The following is a 26,838-nucleotide window of genomic DNA, read 5'->3' as shown; positions in this document are numbered from 1 at the left end:
CAGGAAAAAAAAAAACAACAACAAAAAAACAAAGCTTGTTATGTATAAGGGAACCTCCATAAGTATATCAGATTTTTCAGCAGAAACTGCAGGTTAGAAGGGAGTGGCATGATGTATTCAAAGCGCTAAAAGCAAAAATCCCAACGAAGAATATAAAAGTAGTAAAAATAATGACTACAACAAATAGTAATGGGATACACAAATTGAAAGATGTGAAATGTGACATCAAAAACATCAAACGTGGCGGGGGGATTAAAATGTAGAGTTTTAGAATGTGTGCAAACTTAACTTGCTATCAACTTAATATAGACTGGCATATATGTAGGCTGAGATATATAAGCTTCATGATCACAACAATGTTAAGACCTAAAGTAAATACATAAAAGTAAAGCAAAGCATCAAACCACATGGGAAGAGAGCAGGAGAAGATACAGAGTGGCTGAATGGTTTAAAAAAAAAAAAAAAGACACATATATATGCTGCCTATAAGAGACTCACCTCAGTTGTAAAGACACACACAGACTAAAAGTGAAGGGATGATAACAGATGTTTCATACAAATGGAAACCAAGAGAAGGCTGGGGAAGCTATACTTCAGTCAGACACAATAGACTTTAAAACAAAGACTAATAAAAGACAATGAGCATTACATAATGATAAAGGGATCAACCCAGCAAGAGGATATAAATTTGTACTTATGCACCCAATCTAGAAGCATATAAATGAATAAAGCATATATTAGCTGATGTAAAGGGAGAAATCGATAATGATACAATTACACTAGGGGGCTGTAATACCTCACTTACATCAAAGATAGATCATGCAGACAGAAAGTCGAACATTAGCCTTAAATGATACATTAAACCAGATGGATTTAATAGATATATATGTCAAGACCACAGCTAACATTATACTCAAAAGCTGAAAGCTTTTCACCTAAGATCAAGAACAAGACAAAGATGCCCACTCTTGCCACTTATATTCAACAGTATTGGAAGTCCCAGCTGAAGCAATTAGGCAAGAAAAGAAATAAATGAAAAAAAAATAGTAAAACTGTCCTATTTGTAAATGACATAATTTTATGGGTACAAAACCCTAAACGCTCCTCCAAAAAATTGTTACAACCAATACATTCAGTTAAGTTGCAGGATACAAAATCAATACACAAAAATCTTTTGTGTGTATCTAACAACAAACTATCAGAGAAATCAAGAAAACAATTCCATTTCCAATTATACCAAAAGGAATTTAGTATCTAGGAGTAAACTGAACCAACAAGGTAAAAGACTTACACATTAAAAACTACAAGAAATTGGTGAGAAATAATGAAGAAGACACAAATAAATGGAAAGATATACCACATTCATGGGCTGGAAGAATTCATATTGTTCAAATGTCATATTACCCAAAGCAATCTATAAATTTGATACAATCCCTATCAAAATAGCAATGGCAATTTTCACAGAAATAGAACAATTCTAAAATTTACATGGAACCAAGAAAGATCCCAAATAGCCAAAGCAATCTGGAGTAAGAAGAACAAAGCTGAAGATATCATGCTCCCTGATTTCAAACTATATCACAAAGCTATAGTAATCAAAACAGTATAGTATTGGCATAAAAACAGACTAATGGAACAGAATAAAGAGCCCATCACCCAGTTACCCCATCCCCCCACCCACCTCCCTTTCCAAGGGCACATGATGTGATGAGCACTGGGTATTATACTGAACTGATGAATCACTGAACTTTATATCAAAAACCAATGATGTACTATACCTAAGCTAATTGAATTTAAAAAAAAAAAAACAGAAATAAACCCATGCATATATGGTCAATCAATTTAAAACCAAGGAGGCAAATCAAAACCACAATGAAATATCTCACACCTGTGAAAATGGCTATTATCAAAAAGACAAGAAATAAAAAGTGTTGGCAAGGATGTGGAGGAAGAGGAACCCTTGTGCACTGTTGGTGGCAATGTAAACTGGTGCAGCCACTGTGGAAAATAGTATAGTTTCTAAACTAAAAATAGAACTATCATATGATCCAGCAATTCCACTTCTGGGTATTTATCTGAAGAAAATTAAAATACTGATTTGGAAAGACATTTGCACCCCTATGTTCACAGCAGCATTATTTACATGGCCAAGATATGGAAACAACCAAAGTGTATGATTGATGGACAGATGAAGAAGATGTGGTATACAGATATACAATGGAATACTACTCAGTCATAAAAAAGAATGAAATTTTGCCTTTCTTGTGACAACATGTAGAGAGGCTACAGGTTATTAGCTTATTACAAAATAAGTCAGACAAACACCATGTGATTTCACTTATATGTAGAATCTAAAAACAAAACAAATGAAACAAAACTCAGAAGTGAAAAGAATAGATTAGTGGTTGCCAGCAGGGAGGGGGTTGGGGGGGAGAAGATGAAATGGGAGAAGGAGGTTGAAAGATATACACTTCTAAGACAAATAAGTCATGCGGATGTAATATACAGAATGGTGACTATAGTCAACAATATTGTATATTATATAACTTTAGATACTGACAGGAGGAAACTAGATTAATTGGGTGATCATTTTGCAGTATATACAAATATCAAACCATAATTAATAGTTATGTTAATTGTACCACAATAAAAAAATTATAAACTCATTATAAGCCAACATGCATGAAATTTCCAAAGATGCTAATGTGGTCTTAGGCTGTATATATAGAAATGGAATATTAGCTGAATATTAGAATTCATCTCCCATAATTCATGGGTCTAGGAGCAGGCTAGCTGTTAATTCCGGACAAGTCCCTCTCTCCCTCTGTCTTCTCTTTTCCTCCTTCCCTCTATTTTCTCTTTCCTTCCTTCCTCCAACCTAGCAATACTGGGGACAAGGGAATGAGAATTTGTTTATTCTATATTCTAAAAGAGCAAGAATTTGGAGAAGCTCCTTGGGGGAAAGGGATCTTGATGGAGAAGAGTTTGCGAGACACACTCGGAATAAGAGAATTCTTTCAAAACTGCCTTTTCTTTGTAGTGTGATTTAGATGTTGTCCTGCCTGGAAGCAGGGAAATGGACTAAATGGTCTTTTGGGTTCCCTTTGATTCCCCAAATTCTACATAATTACCATCCTTTGCAGTGCTAGGCAGGTGTTGTGAGTTAGTAGCCAGAAAAAAAAGGAAAAGACTTTGAGATTTTTGTTTTGAAAATGTCTTTATCCAATCATGCGATATTTCATTAGCAATGTGGCGCACGAATTATGACTGAATTAAGGATAATGAACTCACTCACATGTTCATTATTAATCAAAACTGAATAAGGAACTCTCTTCTGTTCTCAGATATTTAGGACAATAGTCAAGCAGCAATGACAACTCTATCCTTCCCACTCCTAACCTCCCAAATGATAAATATTTATAAATCTTTTCTAGAAAAGGCGTGCTGCTGCAGAGATGTGGTGTAATTAGTAGGCTATTTTGGTTGTCAGGAAATGGAGATATAGATATCTGTGCCATTAATGATTTAATATCCAGACCATACAAGGGGAAATTACAATCATATTATAGCAGTCAGCCAGCTGTATCTGTCGCATAAGACTTTCAGATTTGTAAATATAACTCTATTCTTTTTTTTTTTTTTAAACAAATGAAGTTTCTTCAGTTTTTTCAATGTTAGCTTTCAGTATTCCAAAATGAGTAGCTAATGTGTTTAGGTCTAACCTCAATGGTGCAGTTCTCATTTGCCTGGTGAACTAAAAATTGACGGGCCAGTATTAGGAGGAGTAGCTAAGAAAGAACCACTCACTACATATAAGTGTCTTCTATTTGCCCAGCATTGTATTAATGACAACAAATAATGCATGATTCTTGCTGTAAGGAGGAAAATAGGTTGACATACACATGAATTATTTACAGACCAATTAAGAGTTAAGGTATATTGTGTTTCTTATAATCTTCATTTAACAAACACAGACTGAACTACCAGAAATATTCTATAAATCAAGAGCAGCTACATACTGATAAATTACCATGACCAGCACTGTACTGGTACTGAGAGGAGTACAGGGAAAAACAAAGGTACATAAAATCTTGGTCTTGATAAACTGATGTTAACTAATCAGGAAGCTAGGACTTAGACTCACAACACACATATCCAAGGCTCATGAGAGTTAGAAGGTGATCAAACACCATGTCTCTTAGAGTGATATATGTATATACACACACCAGAACCCCAGACGCTGGGAGGAGGGGGAGGGCTGCAAAGGTGTAAGGCAAAACAAGGGGACCGTATTTGGAGTGAGGAACAGTTGAGTCAGATGGCAGTCCCAGCTCTATCTCTCATAGCTGAGTCTCAGCTTCTTAACCTCTCATGTGCCCTACCTGCTTTAGAAAGTGTTTTGAGAACCAAAGGAAGCATTTATTAATTACTGTTTTCTTTGTTCAAATTAGGAAAAATTGAGGTTTAGAAACCCAAGCTAGGTAACTTGCTGAAGATCAGATAGATCCTGGTTGAGTTTTGTATTCCTGATCCAGGGCCCTCACAAATAATTATGTAGCCTTTTCTGGAGCCATGCCTGCGTCATGTACATGGTAACTGCAAACTATCATTTGATGAATTCCTATGCTAGGACTGTAGTAGTGTGAATGAATGAGAAGCAAATGGTCCAATGAATAATCAAAGCCTCCAATGTTGAGGTTTCCCAAACTCTTGGGAAAAGAGTATTTCCTAAAACTCCTCTCATAAAATAAATGAGTCTCCTAGAGACAAAAACCTAACACTTCAGTTTCAGGTAATAGAGTATACATTCAAATGTATATGAGTATGTATATATATGTTTATAAGTACACATACTGTAAAGAAATATATATTTTATGACCTTAAAATGTCAGACATTCAAATGAAAATGGAAAAATTTAGTCATCTATTTAGGTATTTGAATTAATTGACTTTTAACGATGATGAAGGGGCCAGGTGAACCTAATACATTTTTGATATATAACTAATTCCAATTAAAGCTTATAACTGAGAACATTTAAAACATGAATAAAAATGCTTAAGGAGTCTATCATTCCTAATTTGTCTCTTAGCGTATTCCAAATACACTGCGGAGCATTATTTGTTTTTTTCTATGTACGCCACTTCTGTGTTCACAAGACAATTGAAAGCTCCTGGAGGGTAAGGATAATGGCTGACAGCACACATCATTAGTGTGGTGCCAGGCACTGATGAAGCAACGCATACTTACCATACTGCTTGTATTTGGTATATCCCGAAATCTGTCCAAAGTTTGAAATTTCTGATTCAGCTCCTGAAACAGTTCCATATGCCTCTTCCTTGTATGCATGACCTTCTGCAAAAGAGAATAGAACGGAACTCATTTCTAATTTGATTTATGCATTTTACAAAAAGGTTTAATATTTTCACTTTAATAAGGAAAATCAAGTTTGGCAGGAACCAGGAAGTCCCAAAAGACACCAAAAATGCAAATAAGCTGCATCTAATCCTTGTTTCATAGTCAGCACTTCTTGAACATGAAGAATTGGCTTTATTTCCATTTACGAGATTACCAAAAAAATAGTTCTCTCTTGTGGGTGCATTAAAAATGTAGCAGTCATTCCTGGATAAGATTTTCATCATTCAAAGTTAAACCTGTTTTACAAAAATTGTTATAAAAAATGTTTAAAAACTTGGACTTGTAAAGCACCCAAGTCTCTCAATGTTTGTCATGGGAAATATTACTTTTTTTATGTTTTATTTCCATAACACTAAAATCCTAGTGGGCTGTACTAAAGGGGGAGCAAACTCTCAAGCACTACCATCTAAGGCTGACTCAAAGCACTAAAGTGTCTGAAATATATGGGAGATCTAGAATCTTACCCTTTCCATGAATAATGATTGAGTTTTGCAGAAGGAAAATCTGACCCATAGGTTTCATATATTTATTTACAAGATGGTACAGAATCTTAACAATTAGGGCTCAGAGCATAAATGTGTGTAGTTGAAGAGCTTCTCAAATCACTGATACAAATATATTAATCCTCTTTTTTTAAAATATATTAATACTCTTCATCCTTGGTTACATCCTTTTCTCCCAACTTGATCATAACTCAACAAATAGAGTCCTAAACAAAAATGACCTCAGGGTAAGTATCATGGACTGAATCTTTTTCTATTACAGAACGTGTAACAGAGAAGATAATAAATCCCCTGTATTTACAAGTGTTATTTTAAAGGAGAAAATGCCTTCCTCAATTTTGATTTTTTAATTGTCAAAAATCAATATTTCAGTGATTTTCCAAGATTGTGCCTCCATGTTTGTGCAAGATTTTATAGTATTTTAAAGCATGTGCTTCATAACTGACTCTTTGCTCATGTGGGCTTCATAGGTGTATTATATTCATGCCTAAGCTATGACTTGAACATTTGGCCCACTGTTTTAATTATCAAATATTTTCAAAAGTAAGAATTTGTTTTGGAAAAGAAATACATCTTTGGGGAAAGATCTATAATGCCTAATTTTCTTCTAAAAAGACACGTGAAGAGAACACGATCTCCTTGAGGAAAAAAAAGCAAAAGAGAAATGCAAATTAAATCTTTAACATATTTTAAAAAGCCTTATTCTCTGTTATGCCAAATTTAATGAATCTGTGTTTAGGCAATACTTTGTTTAGCTTGTTTCTTCTATTTTCATTAGCCTACTTTTATGAGAGAATTCTGACATTTTAAATCTTGCTCTAACCAAATTATTTTCATCTTTGCTCCTCTTGGTTCTAGGAGTTGGCTGTTAACGAATCAGGTGGTTGAGGATGAGAACATGGCAACATTACTCATGATGAGGCCATGAAACATAGCAAGCAATTACAGAGCGATTAACTTCCCATCAGTTTTGGGGAGAGTACAGGAAACAGATTTGCAGGATTTACAGAGAAACACCAGGCAAACATAATTTGACTAGCAATGGCTGATGGAGATTTATGAGAGGCAGGATTTGCATAAGCAACTCAGTGGAGGGATTTTGAGGACCACATAGCTGGCAAACATAACGAAATGCATTCTGTCTCTGGGGACTCAAATATTCCCATGCAGTACCAGAGCCTAAGACACTGATGAAAATACTGATTTGTGTTATAAGAAAAACCTTTCAAAAAACAAAACTATAGTCATCACAATATGAACTCTGCCTCTAACTTTCAAATAGTGTTTTTCATAATAATGAATCTTACCATGTAGTTATTTTTTGCTAGGGTGCAGGACTAAAGTCACGCTACTGACATTTCTCTAAAGATACTTCTTTCTGTCAGCTAATACATATTCATGAGCACCACATATTGTGCTAGATGCTGAAGTAACAGTGGTGTGCAAAAATCACGTAGAGCTTCTCCTCTCTTATAGCTCAAGGCAGAATGGAGGACATAGGCATTAATCACATAAGAACTCAAATATACATTATTTTAGAACTGAGATTAAGTGAAACAAATGGTGTGTCTATGTAAGTAAGTGATAGGGGAATTCACTAAGATAAATGCAAGTGAGGCAGATTTCCAAATTTTCACATACTTATTTTGAAGTTGAAAATTCTCAGATAAGTTATTCCTCATCTCATTTGTTCTTTCTCTTCCATTTTCTAAAATTCAGAGAATTTCTGGTATAATTTTTAATCTTGTGCCCTTTCCTCAATGAGATCATTCCTTTCCAAAGACAAGGAGCACGTTCTCTTGTAAGATAGTTGATATTATTGGCATAGCTTCCTCATTTTAAGGTGGGCATGTGATGATTTTGTCTCTGCAGTCTCCATTTATCTTTTATCTTATGACAGGGTCCTGACTTTGCCTTGGGAACTTATGCCTGTCAATGGCGGTGGTAATGTCAATGGAAGTCGTTATTGTCTACTGGCCAAAAGGTCAGTTTTTCCATATCCTTCCAACAAAGTTCTCTTTTGTTGGTAGTCAAAGTCACTCTTTGTCTTGTGCAACCAAATATTTCTATTGGATAAATCATGTTTAATGAAGCAAAGTATTAAATGTATCCCATGGCAATGAGGGTATGTTAATTGGAGTTTTTATAATCATATTCTGACTGACTACGTAGCAGCTGATTCTGAACTGAGTGTATTTTATTTTGAGGAGCTACATTGTTAGAACATACTCAGAAATACATATGATGAATGCAAATGTTATATAACCAAAAAACATCTTGCAATATTCTACACAGGTTCATGAAAGCTACTCTGAGTACTAAAGCTCACGGACGCCACAAAGAAGATGGAAAGAAATTAAAAATTTAGGTGCTGAAATCTGGGGCTCTTCCTGCCTAGAAACATTACTTGCAAATCCATCTGCATCCAGATAGTCATTCTAATTTGAAATTGTCACCTAGGCACAGCCAGAAATCACCACAGCAATGATGGTCTGGTGGTTCCGAGAGAAGTACCACATTAGAGCTGCCAATCAAGAGCTCACCTATCTCTCAGGGCTCAGTTTGATTTTCCATGCGTGATTCCTTCTTGTTCACAGACTTAAGTATACCTTTCAGCTTTTTCAGTCGGGGAAGCTTCCATTGACCTGGAAGCCAGCGTCACAGTAAATACTGGAGAGTTTCCAATCTGGCAATGTTTTGGGATAAAAACGTAGCTGTGGTTTTAGTTTTCACAAATAATAAAGGTTTCCCTTTATCTACTTACTTGTCTGAAGAATTATTTATTTGTAGCACTCATGCCTTTGATGGTCTTAACCACCTAATGAGAAGTTTTTGTGCTTAAAAATCTGGCCCATTTTGACGGCTCTTTTTGGATTTTACTCACCTTAGGGTTTTATCTGTTTACCTTTTTCTTTCTTTTGTGACTGAAACATCCTGTGTCCCAAAGAAATCGAGTTCTGTGAAAAACTCAATTTTCTAAAGCCTTTGAAGATGATAAAACTATAACTCACGTAGATTTTCTTTTTAAATAAACAAAGGTATTCTAATTGACACTATATATAAAATTCAGGTTGCTTGAGTTTTAACTCCTGTCAAATAACATACGCATCTTTTGCAATAAAGAGAAATGCTTGGTAATGTTCCCTTCCACTCAGGTTATTATGACATCACTGTTTGAAGCTGTGTATGAACCCCCAGCCTGAGAGGACCAGCAACTTAACTGCACAGAAATATCTCCCGAAATAGCTTATTTCATACCCTTATCTGTCATTTTCTATATTTATAACTTCCGGGAGGCTCTCTTTGCATTCTTTTAATTGTTGATATGAGAGAAAAAGTGATAGGTTGTATAGTACTTTCATGAAATTTCAGCTCTTTGAGAAAAAATCAGGATGTGAACCACCTGTATGTTTTGAGCACCTACTCTCTCTCAGGCACTCTTCTAGATTAAATACTTGGGACATGTCAAATCTAACAGCTCTGGGTCTGGACAAACTGGGATTAAGATCTCAGTTCCACCACTTTCAAATTGTGTGGTCAGAGGCACACAATGTAATCCCCCTGTAGTTCCAGTTTTAGCCGTCAGAGTAACCTTACAGGGTTGTTCTGAAGATTTAAAAAGGGATACCCATCACTTATCACCGGAGGACACAGGTAAGAGCCACTTAAGAAATGGTAGGCATTATTATCTTTCTCAATCCTCACAATAACCCAGGGAGGTAGGAGTCATTATCTCACTTTGCTGATTAGAAGACAGAAGCTCAGGAGGCTAAAGTAAAGCTCCCAAGCTCCCATCAGGGGTGAGACAGTTGGGATTAGGCATTCTGAATCCAAAGTCCATTCTCTTTGCATGCTGCTCTCTTAGATACATCCCATATTCAGGGAGCACCCTCCTTTAGATTATTCAAGCTTGTGATTATGCCCTCTTCAGATGGAAAAGCAGGTGAAAGAAACGGGTGCATTAAATGCCTTCCCTAGCAAGCCCATAAACTGGATATCAATCACCCTGCAACTATCTCATAGTACTGCAATTATCTTTTGAAGGGCCGGTCTCCATATCTTGTCTCTGAACACCTTGTGGACGGTGACTTTGTATCCCTGACACCTAACACAGTGTTTGATATTTGGCAGGTGCTCAATAAATGTGCACGGGATAAATGAAACCAATGAGATGGCATATGTATATAGGCCAGGGAAGGTGCCTACAACATGGAAGGCTATCATAAACCTTGTCTTCTCTCCTTCTATTTAAGGGGTCTCCCAGCTGACAAGGAGACTTCTTTTATTGTCCCCAGACAGGATCCCTGCCTCCTATTCAGATCCTATTGTGCTCTCTTATTTTCCATATAAGTTGCCTATAAAGGGCCTGCAGGTGGGTTTGAAACAAACTGCTTGGAAGTTTTCTTATCTAAATTCAGAAGTGTGAATCACAGAGTTGGGATTTAAGTCTTAACTACAGATAAGGTAGGCAATACTATATGTAGACTTTTAGAAACAGAGAAATTGTTAGAAAAAGTTGGAGAATCTCCCAACTATAAATTTTAGATTATGGGGCCTGGAAATCATATTGAGAGAATTTAGAAACCACTTTGCCTAAATTACTTTTTCTAGCCTTAGGAATATAGACACCTATGCTCTCATTGTTCATATTTACTAGTATAAACTTATGGTTATTTTGCTTCTTTTTTTTGCATTGCATAGGAGTCCTCAATCTAGAGTGGGCTGTTGAATACTAGTTTGAAGTGAATAAAAACTAATGTTAAGGAAGCAACACACACTGCAGGAATTAATCTTGATTCCTGAAGCTGTATTGTAAAAAGGGAATAATGTATGTACCTTTCCTTGGCCAGAGTCCCAGAGTATCCCTAAGACAGAACCTGGAGCCCCATGAACTGCCTGACATTACTAGTGTCTAGTTATGTTTCAAGCATGTTTCTATTTGAATATAGATACACAGGACTTAGACAAAGGATCTAAAAAAAAACTGAATAAGGTATGTATTATTTTTTATTTTGTCACTGTCACCCGAGGATATACTTGGCTGCAAATATTTGCAATAGTTTAACTTAGCATTATATAGAAAAGATGGATATAGCATAGGAGTGGATTGCTCAAATGTTTCCTCTCAAACTGTGCTGACTGCCTAACAGAGTGCACTTACTGCAGGGAATGGGGGACAAAGCAGAGAGGGGCCTATTATTAGTAAGACATTTCTTTGAAATTGTATGCTTTATATTTAGAAAGTAATATGAATTTTATCTTCTATGCCATAGCTTAGCTATGTTCATAACAATACAAAATTAATATAAAATATTTTATCTCATATTCCCCTAAGTCTACTAAAAATTCAAGTTCCCACAAAAATGGGCATGATTATCCTGGATTTGTGCCTTCTTGTGCTCTCTGCTCACCATCACCTCTCCTCAGTTTGAAAAGCATGGGTTTACTGGATGTGTGGGGTTCATTAGGAACTTCAAAAGAACATTCTAAGGTGTTTTTAAGAGGTTATATCATTCCATGGAAGAATGTGACAAGGTTTATTTCTATGTTTTTTGAAGAGAAGATAAAAATAAATACCTCTCTGACTATATATTTTTAACATGGAATGGATAATATTGTCTATTGCAGTTTGAGATGTTTGTAACTGCACTCCTAAGAATTCCTTGAGACTACAAGACAGTTTAAACTACCTGCCTGATATTTCTGATTTAACATCCCATTAGGCACCTTAATCCCCAAAGTATTAAAATGCAAACTGGCCTAACTAGATGTCTGCTTGACTTTCCTAGATCTGTCAAAGATACTACTAGAAATCCAGCCCAGACCCGTATGGTCCCCTTTCTTCTGCCCCCCTATGATCTTGACTGTGCCATGTCCCTTCATTCTTTTCCTTTACGACCACTTCCTTTTTCTTTCCTGGATTAGTCACTTCCAAATTTCTCATTCACCCTACTCCAATCTTTCCTTCCTATTACTGCTCCAGTCACCTTTCTAAATCCCAGAGCAGAGCAAATTATTGCTCACTAAAAAGCAAACAGAACACAATAGAACAGAACATTTTAGCAGCTTTTAGTAACAAATTAGGTAAAAATTCCTCCCTTGGGGTGCAAACTCTTTACTATATGGTTTCTAAATTACCTCCTCTTTTTATCTATAGATATCATGTTCCAGTGAATTTTAATTTACTTCTGGTTTCTTGAGAGTGCTACACCTCAGCCAACCTCCATACCTCTTCCTCTTCCTGGAACCTCTAAGAGCGGCCATTCATCTCCTTGAGTCCATAGCATGTAAATATCTTTGAAGTCCAGTGTGGCTCTTTGAGGTGTTACCTCCCTAGTCCATTTTCTATCTTGGTCTTTTCCCCAACTTAGATATACTGTTTGGTAAGTTTTTCTTAAAGCAAACTGGACTAATTTCAATTTTTAAATCATTCTTTACATAATAATTTACTGAATGCCTACTATCGTGAAAATGAATGAAGGTATCCTCATTCAAAATGGAAGAATCCATGAAGGGAGAGCTCTCATGCACTTCCACTCATCACAGTCTGCATAACCAGCAGGAAAAAGATTTTCCCTCAGCCTCCCAACAGCAAGCTGCCTCCACCTGCAGTCAATGAGGAGCTGCCACCACTTCAAAATCTCTTTTGCCTCCAATGAACTTTTGTTCAAAACAACCCCTTGCAGCTTCCTCCTTTCCTCTATAAAATCCCACTTTGTTATCTGGACTTGCTTCCTGTTTGCCATAGTTTGCATGTGCCAAATTGCAATTCCTCTGCTATTCCCAAATAAACTCATTTGCTGCTCAGTAATATTTGCTGTTCGATTTTTAAGGTGGACATTATATGGTGTCAGAAATGGGACCTGAAGGCAATGAACCCAGATGAATGAACGACTCCGGGCCACTGTGTATGGTAGCCACTTCAGCCTCTTGCTTTCTCTGTGAGTTGTCTTTCTCCTTTTGGCATGGTAAGCCTCTTGTCAGAGTCAAGCTTCTTCCTTTTGGTTGAGCTCTCTGACTTTATTCTTGAAAGCATCAGCCTAAGACTACTCATTTGTTTGCTGAACCTCTGGTTTTAAAGTATGGGATTCACTAACCTCTCAATTCTTTACAAAGGGTTCTCCTTCTGGGACCCTGGCCAGTTTTTGTGTCCAAAACTATGGCCCTTCTTCGTGCATGTTCTTAGCCAAATGGACCAACTTAACCAAAGATAATTTAGAATTCCTATGCCACTGTGGAAAACTTCTGACCTCCCAAACTTGTTTTTCTCAGAAACAAATTAGAAGACCACAGCTCTAAAATTAAACAGACTAAATAGGATGCCTATTTTAGTTGGTACCTGAGTCTTCCAAATGTATCCAAGACTCTAAAATCACCTCTTTGCAAAATAAGGTTTCTAAATTAACCATGACACACAAACAATTCACAGTAGACAAAAGGGGTTCTGAGGCTACTTTTTCCCTTCCCTCTCCTCTTTTGTCTCCAGTACCAACTTCCTCTTTCCCCTCTACCACCCCTACCTCCTCTATACCCCCACTTCCCCATCTAGCAAACTGTGGACCATAATTAAATAATTTATTAAACCCAGAGAAGATCCTCAAAAGTTTTTATAAATGGATTACCTCCTGAGATTAGTGAATTAAAACAAAACAAAGCCAAAAACCGTGACGTGTCTTCTGGGGTCTCTTTTTGCATCTGTGTGTTTATGACTGTCTAACACTGTAGATATGGTATTTTTCTACTTCTGGGTGGTATTGCCAAAGTTAATTTATGAAAGGAGCCCTATTTAATTGGCTTGAAAATGAAGCACTTATGAATTAAGTTCTCAGAAATATAACATACACTAACCCAAATATTTTTCAGGTTCACATGATTTGGGAAAATATTTGATGTAAAAGCTAGTTTAAGGTTGTTGGTTCAATTAAAATGTGTGTCTTTAAAGTTCTCAGCATTAAACATAAAACTTTTGTTCTAGCGAGGTTTATTAAAGTGCAGTACGTTCATGTTATTTCTTTTACAAAATTTGTGAGCAAGAAAATAGCTTAGGCTGATAGCTAGTTGTCTAACGTCTCATTACGTTTTGGGGGGTAATCTAAACATAATTATTAAGAATAAGTAAGTTAAAATAAATGTAAGTAGGATAAAAAGTTTTTAGGTAAACTTTTTAGTTTTCCTAATACATTTGGTAACCTTAAAGTTTTGCTAAGTTAAAATAAATGATGGATATTCATTGAATATCTACATCATTTCTAAATAAGGTAGAAAATGGACATCTTAATTACTGAACATAGGTTTATCTATTTCTGGCTTCTTTTTACAGAGAGACAAAAGATATTTTATTAATGAACATTTTTGTACCACACTGAAAAATTGTACTAGAAATTATGAAATGTATTCATGAATTGCCAGCCTAAAACAATGCTAATCTAAAAGTTCATAATTGCTTGCTTAGTTTTCACTAAAAATTAAGGCTTCTAAGGGTTAAGAATTCTAATTAAGGTTTCTAAGTGGTAAGGATTCTAATTAACATATGTAATTAAAGCTAGTAGACACAATAAGGGAAACAACTCTATACAAGGAAAGTAGGGTATGTTTTTGGGTTAGAAAAGGTATGAGGAAAAAAAAGGTATGAGGCATGGAGATACATTTCTGTTGAGGGAAACAGAAAGGACAGACTAAGGTGGACATAGAAAGCTGTGGAAGGTCTGTGAAAAAGGAATCTTGGGAAAAATTTTTATGTATGATCAAGCTGGATAAAATTTGTTATAAGGGTTTAAAAAATAACCTTTAATAGTATATTTATGTAAAATTAAACCTTCATTTTTCTTTTACGTGCTATAAGGACAAATTTTTCTTGGACTTTTGATAAGAGATTGTAAAAAGTTCTTTATCTTTTAAAGTAATCTGGCTTAAAAAAAGGATTTTATGTTTTGTTAAAATTTTCTGTTTTTGCAGTCTTTATCAGGTCTTTAATTATATAAGTTTTAACTGGAACTCTGTGACTTTCTGTATTTCCCTTTTAACGTCTTCCATTGTTATCATAGTTAAATGGATGACTGTTATTTCATCAATCTTATTTGACCAAGTGTTTTAAAACTTTGATATTTTTGACAAATTTCTCCAAATCCAATTCTAAATAGTCTTTTTGATCTTGAACTAACTTCGGGTTTTCCAAGAAGTCTCTAAAACATCTCAATAGATTTGTTCTCCTTACAAAAAGAGAAAGATTAAGCCCTTTAGGGTTATTTGATATGTTAAATTACATGAGAAGCATTTTCCAATAAGTGATGATAAACCATCTTAGGTTATGTTATGCAGGTAAATGTTATTAATATAAATATTTTAAGAATTATATGAAATTCCTGGAAATCTGATGTCTTGGTATAATGTAACTGGCCATAATTCCAGTTATTATCTTAAAATATATGGAAAACCAAATTTTCTTGTCAACTCCATTATAATGAACTTGCATCACATCTTTAATAATGGGCATTTTAAGTCTTTTGTCATTTACAGGGAGTTATGGTTTTACTCTGATGCTTTTAGAAAAGTGTTCCTACAGAAGTGATTGGTCTTCAAAGAGATTCATGGGAAGAGCTCAGAAAAAGTGCAGGTTTCTGGTAACTTTGAGATCATAAGTTGAACTGGGTAAAAATTTCCAGAACTAATGTAAAAACTAGATTCAAGTGGAATAAGAATAACATGGTATTGAATGAATGGAGGAAGATGATTATAATCTTTATGACTTCTAGTTTTCAAACACTACTGGTACTTTAATGTTTTGCTTGCTACATTAAAAGGAGCCCTTTTATTCTTTTCTTTAAAGCTATCTATGAAATACAGCAATTTGGTAAAATATAACTTTGTAAACAAAGATGAAATATTTACTTTTTCTCCCTACCTGATCCCTCCAGAATTTTGAAACTCTTGAGTACTTTTTCACATGGCAATATAGTTAGTTATTTACATAAATACAATGAGAATCTGTTCTCCTTGTAATAACAATTGGAAATATTGGCTACTTTACCAAGACTCTGGATTATTTTGAGAGAGATGTGCATAAACTCAGATTTGACAGGGCAGTTTTTAAGGAACTAAGGCTACTTTATGGAGCCAGTAAACCTCCTCATAAAAAATCGACTTGGCACCTTGCTTACAAGGTTCTAGCAAAGCAGTCTTAAAAAGAGCTTATATGGTCAATCACTGTTCTTGCTAAACTTGTGTAAATAGTCAGGCCAAGTTTAATGCACACAAATTAGTTTTACTGTGATTATCTTTAGTAAATATCAGGGAAAGTATAGAGAGAAAAATCATGTTTGCACATTTGTCTGTATTAGATTCTAATCCTGTTAAACTGTACTAGATCCTGAATTCTTCTGGTTTTCTCAAATATCTGCCTACCACTCTCCAAACTAATGTTTCCAATTTTTCCCATGCTTCTGATTTGGATCAAAGACTGCCCTTGAACCTCCTTGAAAGGAACTATACCAGGTCCTCCTCATTACCCAAATGACAGCCCGACTTCAGGGGTTTGAATCTTGGACATACATCCCACAGCTAAAGATGGCTGCACCTGACATCTGGTCTTTACAAACCCTGGAGATTTTCAACCAAATGGAAGAGAAATAGTGGACATCAAGGCAGACTGCTTCCACTCAAGACACCACATCAAGACTTCATACTTTAAACATAAAGTCTTTTTCCCCTTCTTTCTTTTACCTTGGCATTGGCCTGGAAAAAATAAAGCCATCACCTCTATCTTCCTAGGCTGTTGCTAGGGGGATAAACTCTGGAATTTAGAACTTTTTTTTTTTTTTTTTTTTTTCAGGCTAAGAGAAAACCTGATTCCTGATATCTGATCTATTTAGCTGGCTACTTTCAGGTTTGGGCTCCTCATGTAGGACCTTATACAAACTAGATTTATTTGAGAGAGAGAGAGAGAATACAAGCATGAGGATGGAGAGGGACAAGCAGACTCCACACTGAGCATGGAGCCTTATGTGGGGCTCGGTCTCAGGACCCTGAGATCATGACCTGAGCCAAGCCAAAATCAAGAGTGGGACGTTTAACCAACTGAGCCACCCAGGTGCCCTCCCAAACTAGATTTATTATTCTGCTTCTCTTTGTGTGTTGTATAATCATTTAAAAATTTTGTGCCTGTTGCCTGTTGAACCTTTGCAGAAATAATCTGTCCAATAGGGTGATGCTGGCTCAGCATTTCAAGATGATCTCTAATGCTTACAGCCTTGATAAGACAGAGTCTTTAAGTGGGAAATGCCTGAGAGTTCTCCATTCTATCCCTTGTTACTCAAATGTGTCCTTAAATGGTTTCCAATAATCATGCTCTTTCCTTCCACAGTGGGACATGACAACCAGGAAAGGTCCTTCCTGGCACCAAGGGACAAAAATCACTAAATATAGAAAACCTGACTCTTGATCGGCAATGCCTTCAAGGAATGTTTAAAACAGTACCTCCTGACTTCCTATTTTCCTTTCCAGGCTTGCATGTCCTGAATTGCAATTCCCAAATAAACTCATTTGCTGCTTGATAACCTTTGTTTTTTTAATTTGTTCAAATTTTGATACCATATACTAGATCTCTGATTGGAGCTGAGAATGCCAAATCCAGTAAGGAGTTTGGTCACAGAATATAGGGATATCACTACAGTATTTTCTGTATACTTTCCTGAAAGTAAGAATTGATGTTACATCATTTTGACTAGTCAACACTTTGCTCTCTTTACTCCTAAAAACACAGTATTTTCTTGGAGATTGGCAACATGAAAGGAGGAGTTTTCCCCAGGTATAACATTTACTGGCCAATATTTTATGTATGTACGAGTTGAGAGAATATTGTTATTGTGTACAGACTTTGGGGAGTGTATATGGCCTAAAGGGAAGACATCTTCAGGAGCCCAGGAGACAAATTTGCTTGTCAGTGGCAAAATGCCTACATTGGCCACTGTGTGTTAAAGCTTATGGGGTGGGAATTTGGGGACTAGCAAGTAGTTTGATATAAACAAAATTTATCCAGCCTGATTTAAAGCAGAGGGAGGCAACTCTGGCTCTTTGTCAAGGACCATCCACAAAGTACAAATATATCGTATTAAAATTTATCAGCATTTAAAGCTGGCAGTAATTTTTCTGAACACCATCTATGAGGTCTCTGCCACATACCTACAGTTGCACACAGACTAAGGGGAGTGGTACTAAAAAGTTTGTAAAGAAAATGTAGTATCTCAAAGTGTCCCCCTGGCTCCCAATTTTACACTTCTAGCAATCATGCGGTAACTAGTGTAATTAAAGAGCTAACTACCCAGGGTTGTGTTGCAACATCTCCCATTACCAGTAAATGTTTTGATAATACCATGGTTAGATGTTGGGATACTAAGCAGCAGGAAAAAAGCATCTGCTTAAGGAATCTGCTACCAGTTGCCACAGAAAATATATGAAAAAGGAATAGTTTTTCTAATGCTCCAACTGACCCAATATGGTAAGATTTCTTTTCAGAGCTTCGGATTACATAGCTTTGGTTGGTTGCATTGAGACTTAATTTTAGATCTAGGTTTTTACTATATTTTGTCACTGATGCCTCATGGATTAATTCCCACCTCCTTTCCTTTGTACTGACACAACTTATTGCTTTCAGGACAAAAAATATATACACAATGATCCTCCATTTTGGGTGACCTAAAGAATAGAAAAAATTTTTTGTCCCTTAAAAGGCAGTAAAAAGTAAAAAAATGAAGATTGCTGAGTGTTTTTTCTTTGTACTCTAAAACTTAGGATAGAACGAAGTTTTTATCCCATGCCAGGTTGCTACAACTGAGATACATCAGTAGGAAATTTTGCCACATAATCATTGAGGTCAGATTCTTTATTATTACTTTTTTAGTAAAATTTCAGACTATAAGAAACAAGGGCTAATTCTCTTTAGGGTAAAACCAGAGCTTGTTTACCAATGCAGTAAATAAAAACAGTAAAGTCTCACTTTTGATACCTGATGTATATGGTTGAACTACAACATTCATCTACATAAAATGATTGATTTAGAAGTTTCCATATTCTAAAAGGTTTCCATAATTTTAGGAATATCGACTAAGATTATCAAGTTCTATGTAAGCATCAAAACAGTACAAATATGCTAGAGAAATTTATAATGTATTATATCCAATTATGTCAGCGGGCTATGAATCATATCCAATTATCAAGATGCATAAGTGCCTTTTATGTGACACTCAAACATGATTAATTTTGTGCTTAGCATAAGCTGCTCAAATGGTATGATTTCAGTGATTTCTAGCATCGATATTACAACATCAATATAAATTCAATGCAAATTGGAAAATGAACATCTTCATCTTGTTTATATCTGTGAAAAGGCATTTACTGAACACAGGAACACACTGAACCAACAGTTGCTACTGGAAAAAAGAATCTGGAAGGAACACAGAGAACCTAAATAATAGGAATCAGTACACAAGGCAATTCCAGAGAAAGCCTAGGTAACCAGTCAAAGCATTCTCAGAGGCTCTGTTTTCAGGTAGTTACGGAAGTAAAACCAATATAACTGTTACAAATATGAAATGAAGAAACTGACATTCTTACCTCATAACGAACTGAATTGATCAAATTCAATCCTCACCATAAATTGCCCATTTGTCTTAGTATTTATAAAATGGATTCCTTGTTTGGAATATCTCAGTTTAGTATATATCTAAGTCAATTAGAAGTTAAAATTTTTTTCTACAAGTAGTTTTACAGTATGGATTCTAATTAAAAATGTTTGACTTCTCATTTAACTTCTAAAAAGTAGAGCTCCTACATACTGCAGAGTAACATGTTTAAGTAATTATATGTCAATCTTGAATTCAAGCAATTAAAATTATTTTAAAAATCCAGAGAAACTTACCTCAAAGTCAAGGTCTGAATATCGTGATTTTCTTCTCTGTTAGATTTTTTTAAAAAGAAGAAAAACCAATATAAAGTTATGTTTAGTCATTCAAATAAAATGAAAATTATTATTTTCAATAAAATGTCCTGCATCTTTGTATTACAAGTATTTCCTTCACAGAAGAATATGTTGAAATTTTTATGATTTCAAACTCTTTCATCCATATTATTTCATTCTTACTTTGAAGAAGAATATAAAAATACAGAGTATTTCTCATCTTGACCTCAACTAATTTTTCAGTAAGAATTTAATATAAATTCACCCAAAAATTTCAATCTTGAAGGAGACTTTAGGTCCATATAGCAAAGCTATATTTTTTTTACCTTAGAGACACAAAGGATTAAAAGCCATATAGGAAAAAATCATCTAGTCATCTCAAGACTTCCCACCAGCCTATCTCCAGGCTTCATTTCTATTAAAATCTCGCTGGCCTTCTTCTGTCTGAGTCCTAAAGTTCTCTATGTCTCAATCACAGATTTTTTGGTATTTAATAATTCTCCATGATAGGAAAGTCCTAATTGCTAGTTCTTAGAAACAGAAGTATCTATTCTAATTCAGTAAAAAAAAAAAAAAAATAGTCCACACCCCCGAGAAACATAAATGTAGATTTCAATATCTCAATGTTCCTCTATGACTCCAACTCTGTTAAACAGCTCCTGATTCTAGTTATAGATCAATATGTATTAGTAAAATGATTAGGTGATAAGCCTGATAAAGTCAGGAAATATTACTTAAATGAAATTAATGTGACTATGAGTATTAGTGTAGGATAGGTACACTTAGCATGTGCTCAGAGGGATTTGATATAGAAGGAGGTATCTGGTAAATGTAGAAAGGGTCCTCCAAATTTTTAGAGAACAAAAGAAAGTTTCCAATATGAGGGTGTTTTTTTTTTTTTAATTTGGATTTTTTTGGAGGAAGTGGGGGTGAAACAAAAAATAAATATTAAAAACAAGTAATATTTAGGCAGTTGAATACCATGTAAACCTTTCCTTTCTCTTCTGCTGTCCCATTACCTATCCCAATACCTACCTTAAGTTCAAATGTATCAGGGAATCCTACCCATGGTAGTTGATTCTTGTAACTGCTAAATAGTAGAGACAGACAGGCACTAATGTAGTTTATTGAAAAACCTGCCTATGTTTTTGCAGCTAGAGTTACAATGTCACTGTAGAACCAGAGCCTCCCTATGTAACCAACTCCCCAAAGCATGCTTCACTAGACAGAAGGGGATATACTAAAAGAAAGATTTTGTTAAAAAAAAAAAAAAGTCAAAGTTTTGAAATTATTTGATTTTGGTGGAGCTGGATTACAGAATCCAGTCTTCAAGTATGATCAAGGAGAAAACTGAGAAGGAGACTGCTTTATTAAATGGCAATAGCATGTTGATGTCATTTTGGTCCTTGTCTCTGGCATCACCGTAGCCTAGCTCCGGTGACATCCTGGAAGGCGAAACGTGTGCAGGAAGGCATTTAACCCAGGCCTCCTTTGCCCTCTCCCGCCACTATTGTTATCTAACTGCATTGTATAAAAATCAGGCTCCCATGTGGGGCATCACACTTTGCTGCAATATGCCATACTGAATGTCAGTGCTTCCATTCTCCTCTTGAATGCTTTGCCTTCTTGGCACTGTGACTCAGCAAGATATTTTTGTAAGTATACATTAAGCAAAATTCTTTCCTTAATACACAAAATGCAAGCCTGGGAACAGTTTTAAGAAGTTCCTATAGAACATTAATCATGAGCTTTGCGTTCCATTTGAAAATTAAATAGTGAGATCTTATGAAAAAGGTTCTGCTAGCCAGCAAGAGACCCTTCTGCTGCACGCATTGAGGGGTTCTCTGTTGCCAAAGGTCAGAACAACCATACGCTGCTCAGTTTCTGAATGCAAAGCTGTGTAGCCTAAGAACTGGAAATGCTGATGGACACATTATCACTAAAGGCTCCATATTTTAGGAACAAGCACAAAAGATGGGACCTAGAACACCAGAGATTTCGCTTCTGATGGGTGATGTCACCTATGCACCTATATTGATATAAAATATGAAAAAGAAAATGGATATACTCCTATAAATAGATTTCTCGCTCTTCTATTGAATTCTATGAAAATTAAATTCTAACATAAACGTATAGCATAACTAGCAGCCTTGAGGGATTAGATGAAGAAGTAAACAAATGAAGCACACAGATTTCAATCTAAAAAGCTTAAAGATGATGGTGGTGGGGATAAGCAGTGAAGACTTAAAAATTAGAGAATGGGCAAAATGTGGCAGATTTTCAGAACCCATGGGAGGTTAAAATTTGTGTCCTATTATTCATATCCCCACAATACTGACCAAGTGTACCAACCTTTCATAGTTTATAAAGTGCTTTCACCTTTGAACATGCTACCTGCCCTGTGGGATGGTCAGGAAAGTATTATTTTTTGTATCCATTCTATGAATTAGGCACACTGTGGACCAGTGTAGTTAAAATGACTTGTTCACTTAACCTGGGTAGTAAGCAAATGAGCTGGGATTCACACCCAGGTCTTCTGACTCCAAACCCTGTGTTTGATCCACTATCTCCCACTACTAGGTCAGGGGTAAAAGTGGTAATATTTTGTAGTCAAGATGCCTGTGATATTTTATTGATTGTTACTGGAACTCAGCAAGAATAACAATGCAGGACCCAGTCAATCCAAGGCTGACAGCAGTGGGACAGAGATGCTTTCTAGCCATAAAGTAAGTTTAAGCAGATTAACTTTTATTTGTCAATTATATTTTAAAAGAGAAAAAAAGCATCAGCAGGATACTTTGAGAGAAAATCTAATGGCAACGTAAAAGAATTTGTGTTGACTAAAATAACTTAAAAACCATTTGAACATGGGATACTTTATGAGCAATGATACAGGAACACATAGTAGCTGACCTCCACCTCCGTGATGTGTCTCCCATTCCAAAATCCTAGTTTATCTTAAAGAGGTATCTAGCACTGGGAATCGTGGTGTAATGCAAGAACCAGTGTGTTCAATTCTGTTATCCTTGGTATACTTGCAGTATGTTGGAAAGTCTTCTAAAGCACTCAAGTTTGTGGAAACTGACTGACTTACATGTTTATTCAAATGTCCCTCTGAGTTTGCTGGGAAGTTACTGAAAGGTATAAAGGTGGTTAGAAAAAGTGGTTATGTGTTTAAAAAATGAGAATCTATTAAAAAAAAGTGATCAAGCGGTGCCTGGGTGGCTCAGTCGTTAAGCGTCTGCCTTTGGCTCAGGTCATGATTCCGGGGTCCTGGGATCAAGCCCCGCATCGGGCTCCCTGCTCGGCGGGAAGCCTGCTTCTCCCTCTCCCACTCCCCCTGCTTGTGTTCCCTCTCTTACTGTGTCTCTCTCTGTCAAATAAAGTCTTTAAAAAAAATGATCAAGACATAACAATTTTTCTGATTAAGTTGACAACTGAAGAACTGCTACACATAAATTTAAAATAAGCCAGGGTGGTGTTAAAATATTTTATGAAGATCTAAATCCCTCTGCCTATATATATCCCCAACTTCTCAAATAACTTGATACAAAGCATCCTTTTTGTCACAGTAGGTGATAAAAAAAATCTCTTCAGTTCTTCTTTGTGGTTTCCTTTCCCTAATTTTCCACTTAGAACTCATCCTAACTTGTATTCTATCCTCAACACTCCATTAAAATTCTTCTTGTCAAGGTCTCTGAGGAGCTGCATCTGGTCAATTTCCAAGGTTAACTTTCCGTCCTTAGCTTGCTGGACTCTCAGAAGCTTTTGAAAGTTAATCATTTCCCCCAATAAAACACATGATCTTAGCTTTTCCTCCCTTCTCCCCTCCTGTTTGCTGTAGCTCATTCTCAAGTGTCCTTTTGCTGGCTCTTCCTTATCTCATTGTCTTCTAAGTGTTGAGTTCCTGAATTCTCTTTTTTTCTCATCTTCTCTCCTGGATGATAGCATTCATTCCATGGTGGTAAATACTATTTAAGTTCCAAACACTCTTCTTTTTTTTTTTTTTTTAAAGATTTTATTTATTTATTTGAGAGAGAGAGAGAATGAGAGATAGAGAGCACGAGAGGGAAGAGGGTCAGAGGGAGAAGCAGACTCCCTGCCGAGCAGGGAGCCCGATGTGGGACTCGATCCCGGGACTCCAGTATCATGACCTGAGCCGAAGGCAGTCGCTTAACCAACTGAGCCACCCAGGCACCCCCAAACACTCTTTTCTTCTTCATGTCTTTCCCATCACAGAAAATGTCAGATATCTAGTTGGTCAGGTCAGAGACTTTCCCCCATCTCTCACTCTGTACATCAAATCCACCAGCAAGTGGTATCTATTTCACCCCTGAAATCTCTCTTGATCCACCTACTCTTCTCCATCTTCACTTTCACCTGTACAGTCAAAGGCATTCTCCTGTCCTGTCTGGATAACTTCAGTAGCTCCCTAACTGTCTTCCAGCTTTCTGCTCTATCCCCACTCCTAATAATACTGGATCCTAATCCTTTCCCCCAAACCATCAAAGGGATGGATGGATGGATGGAGAAATGATTATGACAATCTTTCACTTAACAGTCCTTGTTTGCTTCAATTGTTTTACAAGGCTCTCTAAAATCTGTTTTTTTCTTCCTATGCCAATGACATCTTAAGGAGCTCACCCACTGTCACACAGGACTTCTAATCCTGTGAAAATATTCCAAACTCTTTCCTATCTCTGTATTACAGTTCCTTTTGCCTGAAACACCTCCTCAACCTCCAGAGAGATCCTCATAAGCCATGTTCCTTCTTAACTTCACCCCATATAGCACTTTAGGAGGTTTAGGTCACCTTATCAAGTCTCTCCTTACAATCTATGGTCCTTACCCAGCCTAGTACACTCTTTTAGATTATTCATTTGTTACCAGTTAATTATTTCTCTCTTCCATAGGGTTTATTCACCACAGGGATAGGATCCACATCTGTCTGGATCACTTTTATATCCCTAGCATCTGCCAAAGGGCCTGGCACAATAATTCACAAAATTATTGATGAATAAGTAAAGGAGGTACACTATGGCAGGTAAACAAGTCCAAAATAACGTGACTTGTTTCTTGTTTTTGTTCTGTTGTTGTTTTTCTTATTCTTTGGGAGAATATGGATAAGCGGGCAGACTAAATACACAAAGAAAACCATTATGAATGGATTAGTTGACAGTCAAAAGGATCAAGACAATTGAGGGGAATGCAGGCTTATCACTAATGGAAGGAAAAAAAAATTCAGGATGATTTAAGAGTAAGAAAATGTACAAGAGTATGAGGCTACACAGAGGAATACTTAACAAGTATATGCACTGAGGCATCTTTCCATATCTAAATCCTCTAGAACAATGAATAGTTTCTCAGAGGGAATAATTCATTATTTGTGTCACTTCAAATTAAACTGGACCAGACACTAGAAAATTCACTGCAAAGGATAAATTGCAGTGACTAATAAATGGCAATATGACTGCCATTAAAAGTTTTATTATAGAGTGAGCAATGAACATACTCAAGGAGAAAGCTTTGATACCAAATCCATTCAAAATATCTGTGAAAATAAAACCCGAGGATAATTAATTTTGACAAATGACTTTTATTTCAGCTAATTTTGTTTGCATGCCTGCATAAAAGACAAAATTCCCTAATCTAGGAGCAAAAACAAAACACTAAAAGAAGGGCAAGCCTTCCTTTCATCACAGCTATGTGAGAACAAAATGTAAAAAAGAAAAAGTGGCTTCTGGACAAAGGTCAGTTCTGTAATGGTTTCTGTTAGTGACCGTCTCCCAGCTCCCAAGTGAGGCCATAATATTTTGTCTAAAGCCTGAAATATTGATTTAATACAGCATTCAAGCTTCTTCACAGAAATTCAAGATATAATGGTAATGAAATAATAACACAACCTTAGATCTGAAGGGCTTCTTTCAATTTTCAAAGGGTTTTCACATACATTATCTAATTTGATCCTCACAGGGGTTTTATGGGAGGCAACTGCAATGTGACATTATAGCTAACATGTTTTACCTTTAAAAACCATTATGGTGAGAGCTCTATAATTCATGTCCAGAAAACTGGAGTATAAAAATGTAGCCTAGAATGGTGTCCCTTTCTACCTGTTTCTAAATTGAGGGAGACTTATCTGACAATGTTTTCAGATACATAGTTAAGTTTATACCGAAATGGTCAGAAAAGCTGGAGTAGCAAATCTTTCTGCTCCTGATAAAATCATTTTGTAACCTATCTAACTCTGATTAGCCATTAAGGGTTTCTTCATGAATAAGAAAAATTAAGACACAATTTGTCAGGAGAATGAGAGGAACCACTTAATGTATTTACATCTGAGCAAAGCGTTTCATAAGAATTCTAGTGATAGTGGAGCTGAGAAGCCACATACAGGATCACGAGGTAACCCAGAGATTAGCAGAAGTGACTATCCCCCCAGGCTGGACAAAGGGAGATAGCATTGTGACCTAAGCCCAGGGGCTGAGACACCTGGCCAAAGCCAGAAGCATTAAGAAACAGCAGCTGAAAAGACACAAGATGGTGTCCAAAGCAGAATGAGCAGGGGAGAAATAGCCTGGGATTTGGCCCACCTCCAATCTCTCCCCAGTGCCTCCTAGTGGCCAATCTCTCCCAGTCAGAAGCACAGGAACCTGCATCAGCCCTGAGTGACACAGGAGAAAAGGGTGCAGAATGGACCATGTGCCAAACAGGCCCAGGACATGCATACAAACTGGGAAGATTTTTGAGTGAGGAAATGTTTATTATTTAAATCTAACAAGCTACAGGCTGTGGAATAAATACCAGTGTTCCAAAGATTCAAAGCAAATACTGACCTATCTTACAATGATATACCTAGAATTTAAAAAAAAAAATAAATAGAACCACAATCCAAAATTTAAACTATGTTTCATAGTCCTCAAAATGGCTTAAGGACTATGATACCTTAATATTTCCCCCACCTGCTC

At 36.2% G+C, this 26,838-nt stretch overlaps 1 protein-coding gene and 1 long non-coding RNA gene across 5 annotated transcripts in view; one reads left to right on the top strand and one right to left on the bottom strand.

Moving 5' to 3' along the window:
* Nucleotides 1–26,838, bottom strand: part of ADGRB3 (adhesion G protein-coupled receptor B3) — a 722,049-nt gene that overhangs the window by 4,978 nt on the left and 690,233 nt on the right. For 3 of the 4 annotated variants that reach the window (XM_073905166.1, XM_073905164.1, XM_025890539.2), the window contains 2 exons: nt 19,832–19,867; nt 5,249–5,353 (listed from right to left, as the gene is read on the bottom strand). In XM_073905166.1, the coding sequence (XP_073761267.1) occupies nt 5,249–5,353; nt 19,832–19,867 (141 nt within the window). The remainder of the gene's footprint in view (nt 1–5,248; nt 5,354–19,831; nt 19,868–26,838) is intronic. The other variant, XM_073905165.1, reaches the window with a different exon arrangement.
* LOC141374811 (uncharacterized) lies at nt 9,113–12,620 on the top strand. The gene is made up of 3 exons (XR_012381943.1): nt 9,113–9,573; nt 12,077–12,206; nt 12,401–12,620. It is a non-coding gene; the product is annotated as an uncharacterized lncRNA (long non-coding RNA).

The sequence above is a fragment of the Callorhinus ursinus genome, unplaced genomic scaffold (assembly GCF_003265705.2).
Source record: "Callorhinus ursinus isolate GAN/ISIS: 27379988/994484 unplaced genomic scaffold, GSC_fseal_2.0 scaffold22, whole genome shotgun sequence".
In the NCBI taxonomy this organism is placed as follows: Eukaryota; Metazoa; Chordata; class Mammalia; order Carnivora; family Otariidae; genus Callorhinus; species Callorhinus ursinus.
Note: the sequence above shows the minus strand (reverse complement) of the source record. Positions and strands in the feature narration are given on the sequence as shown.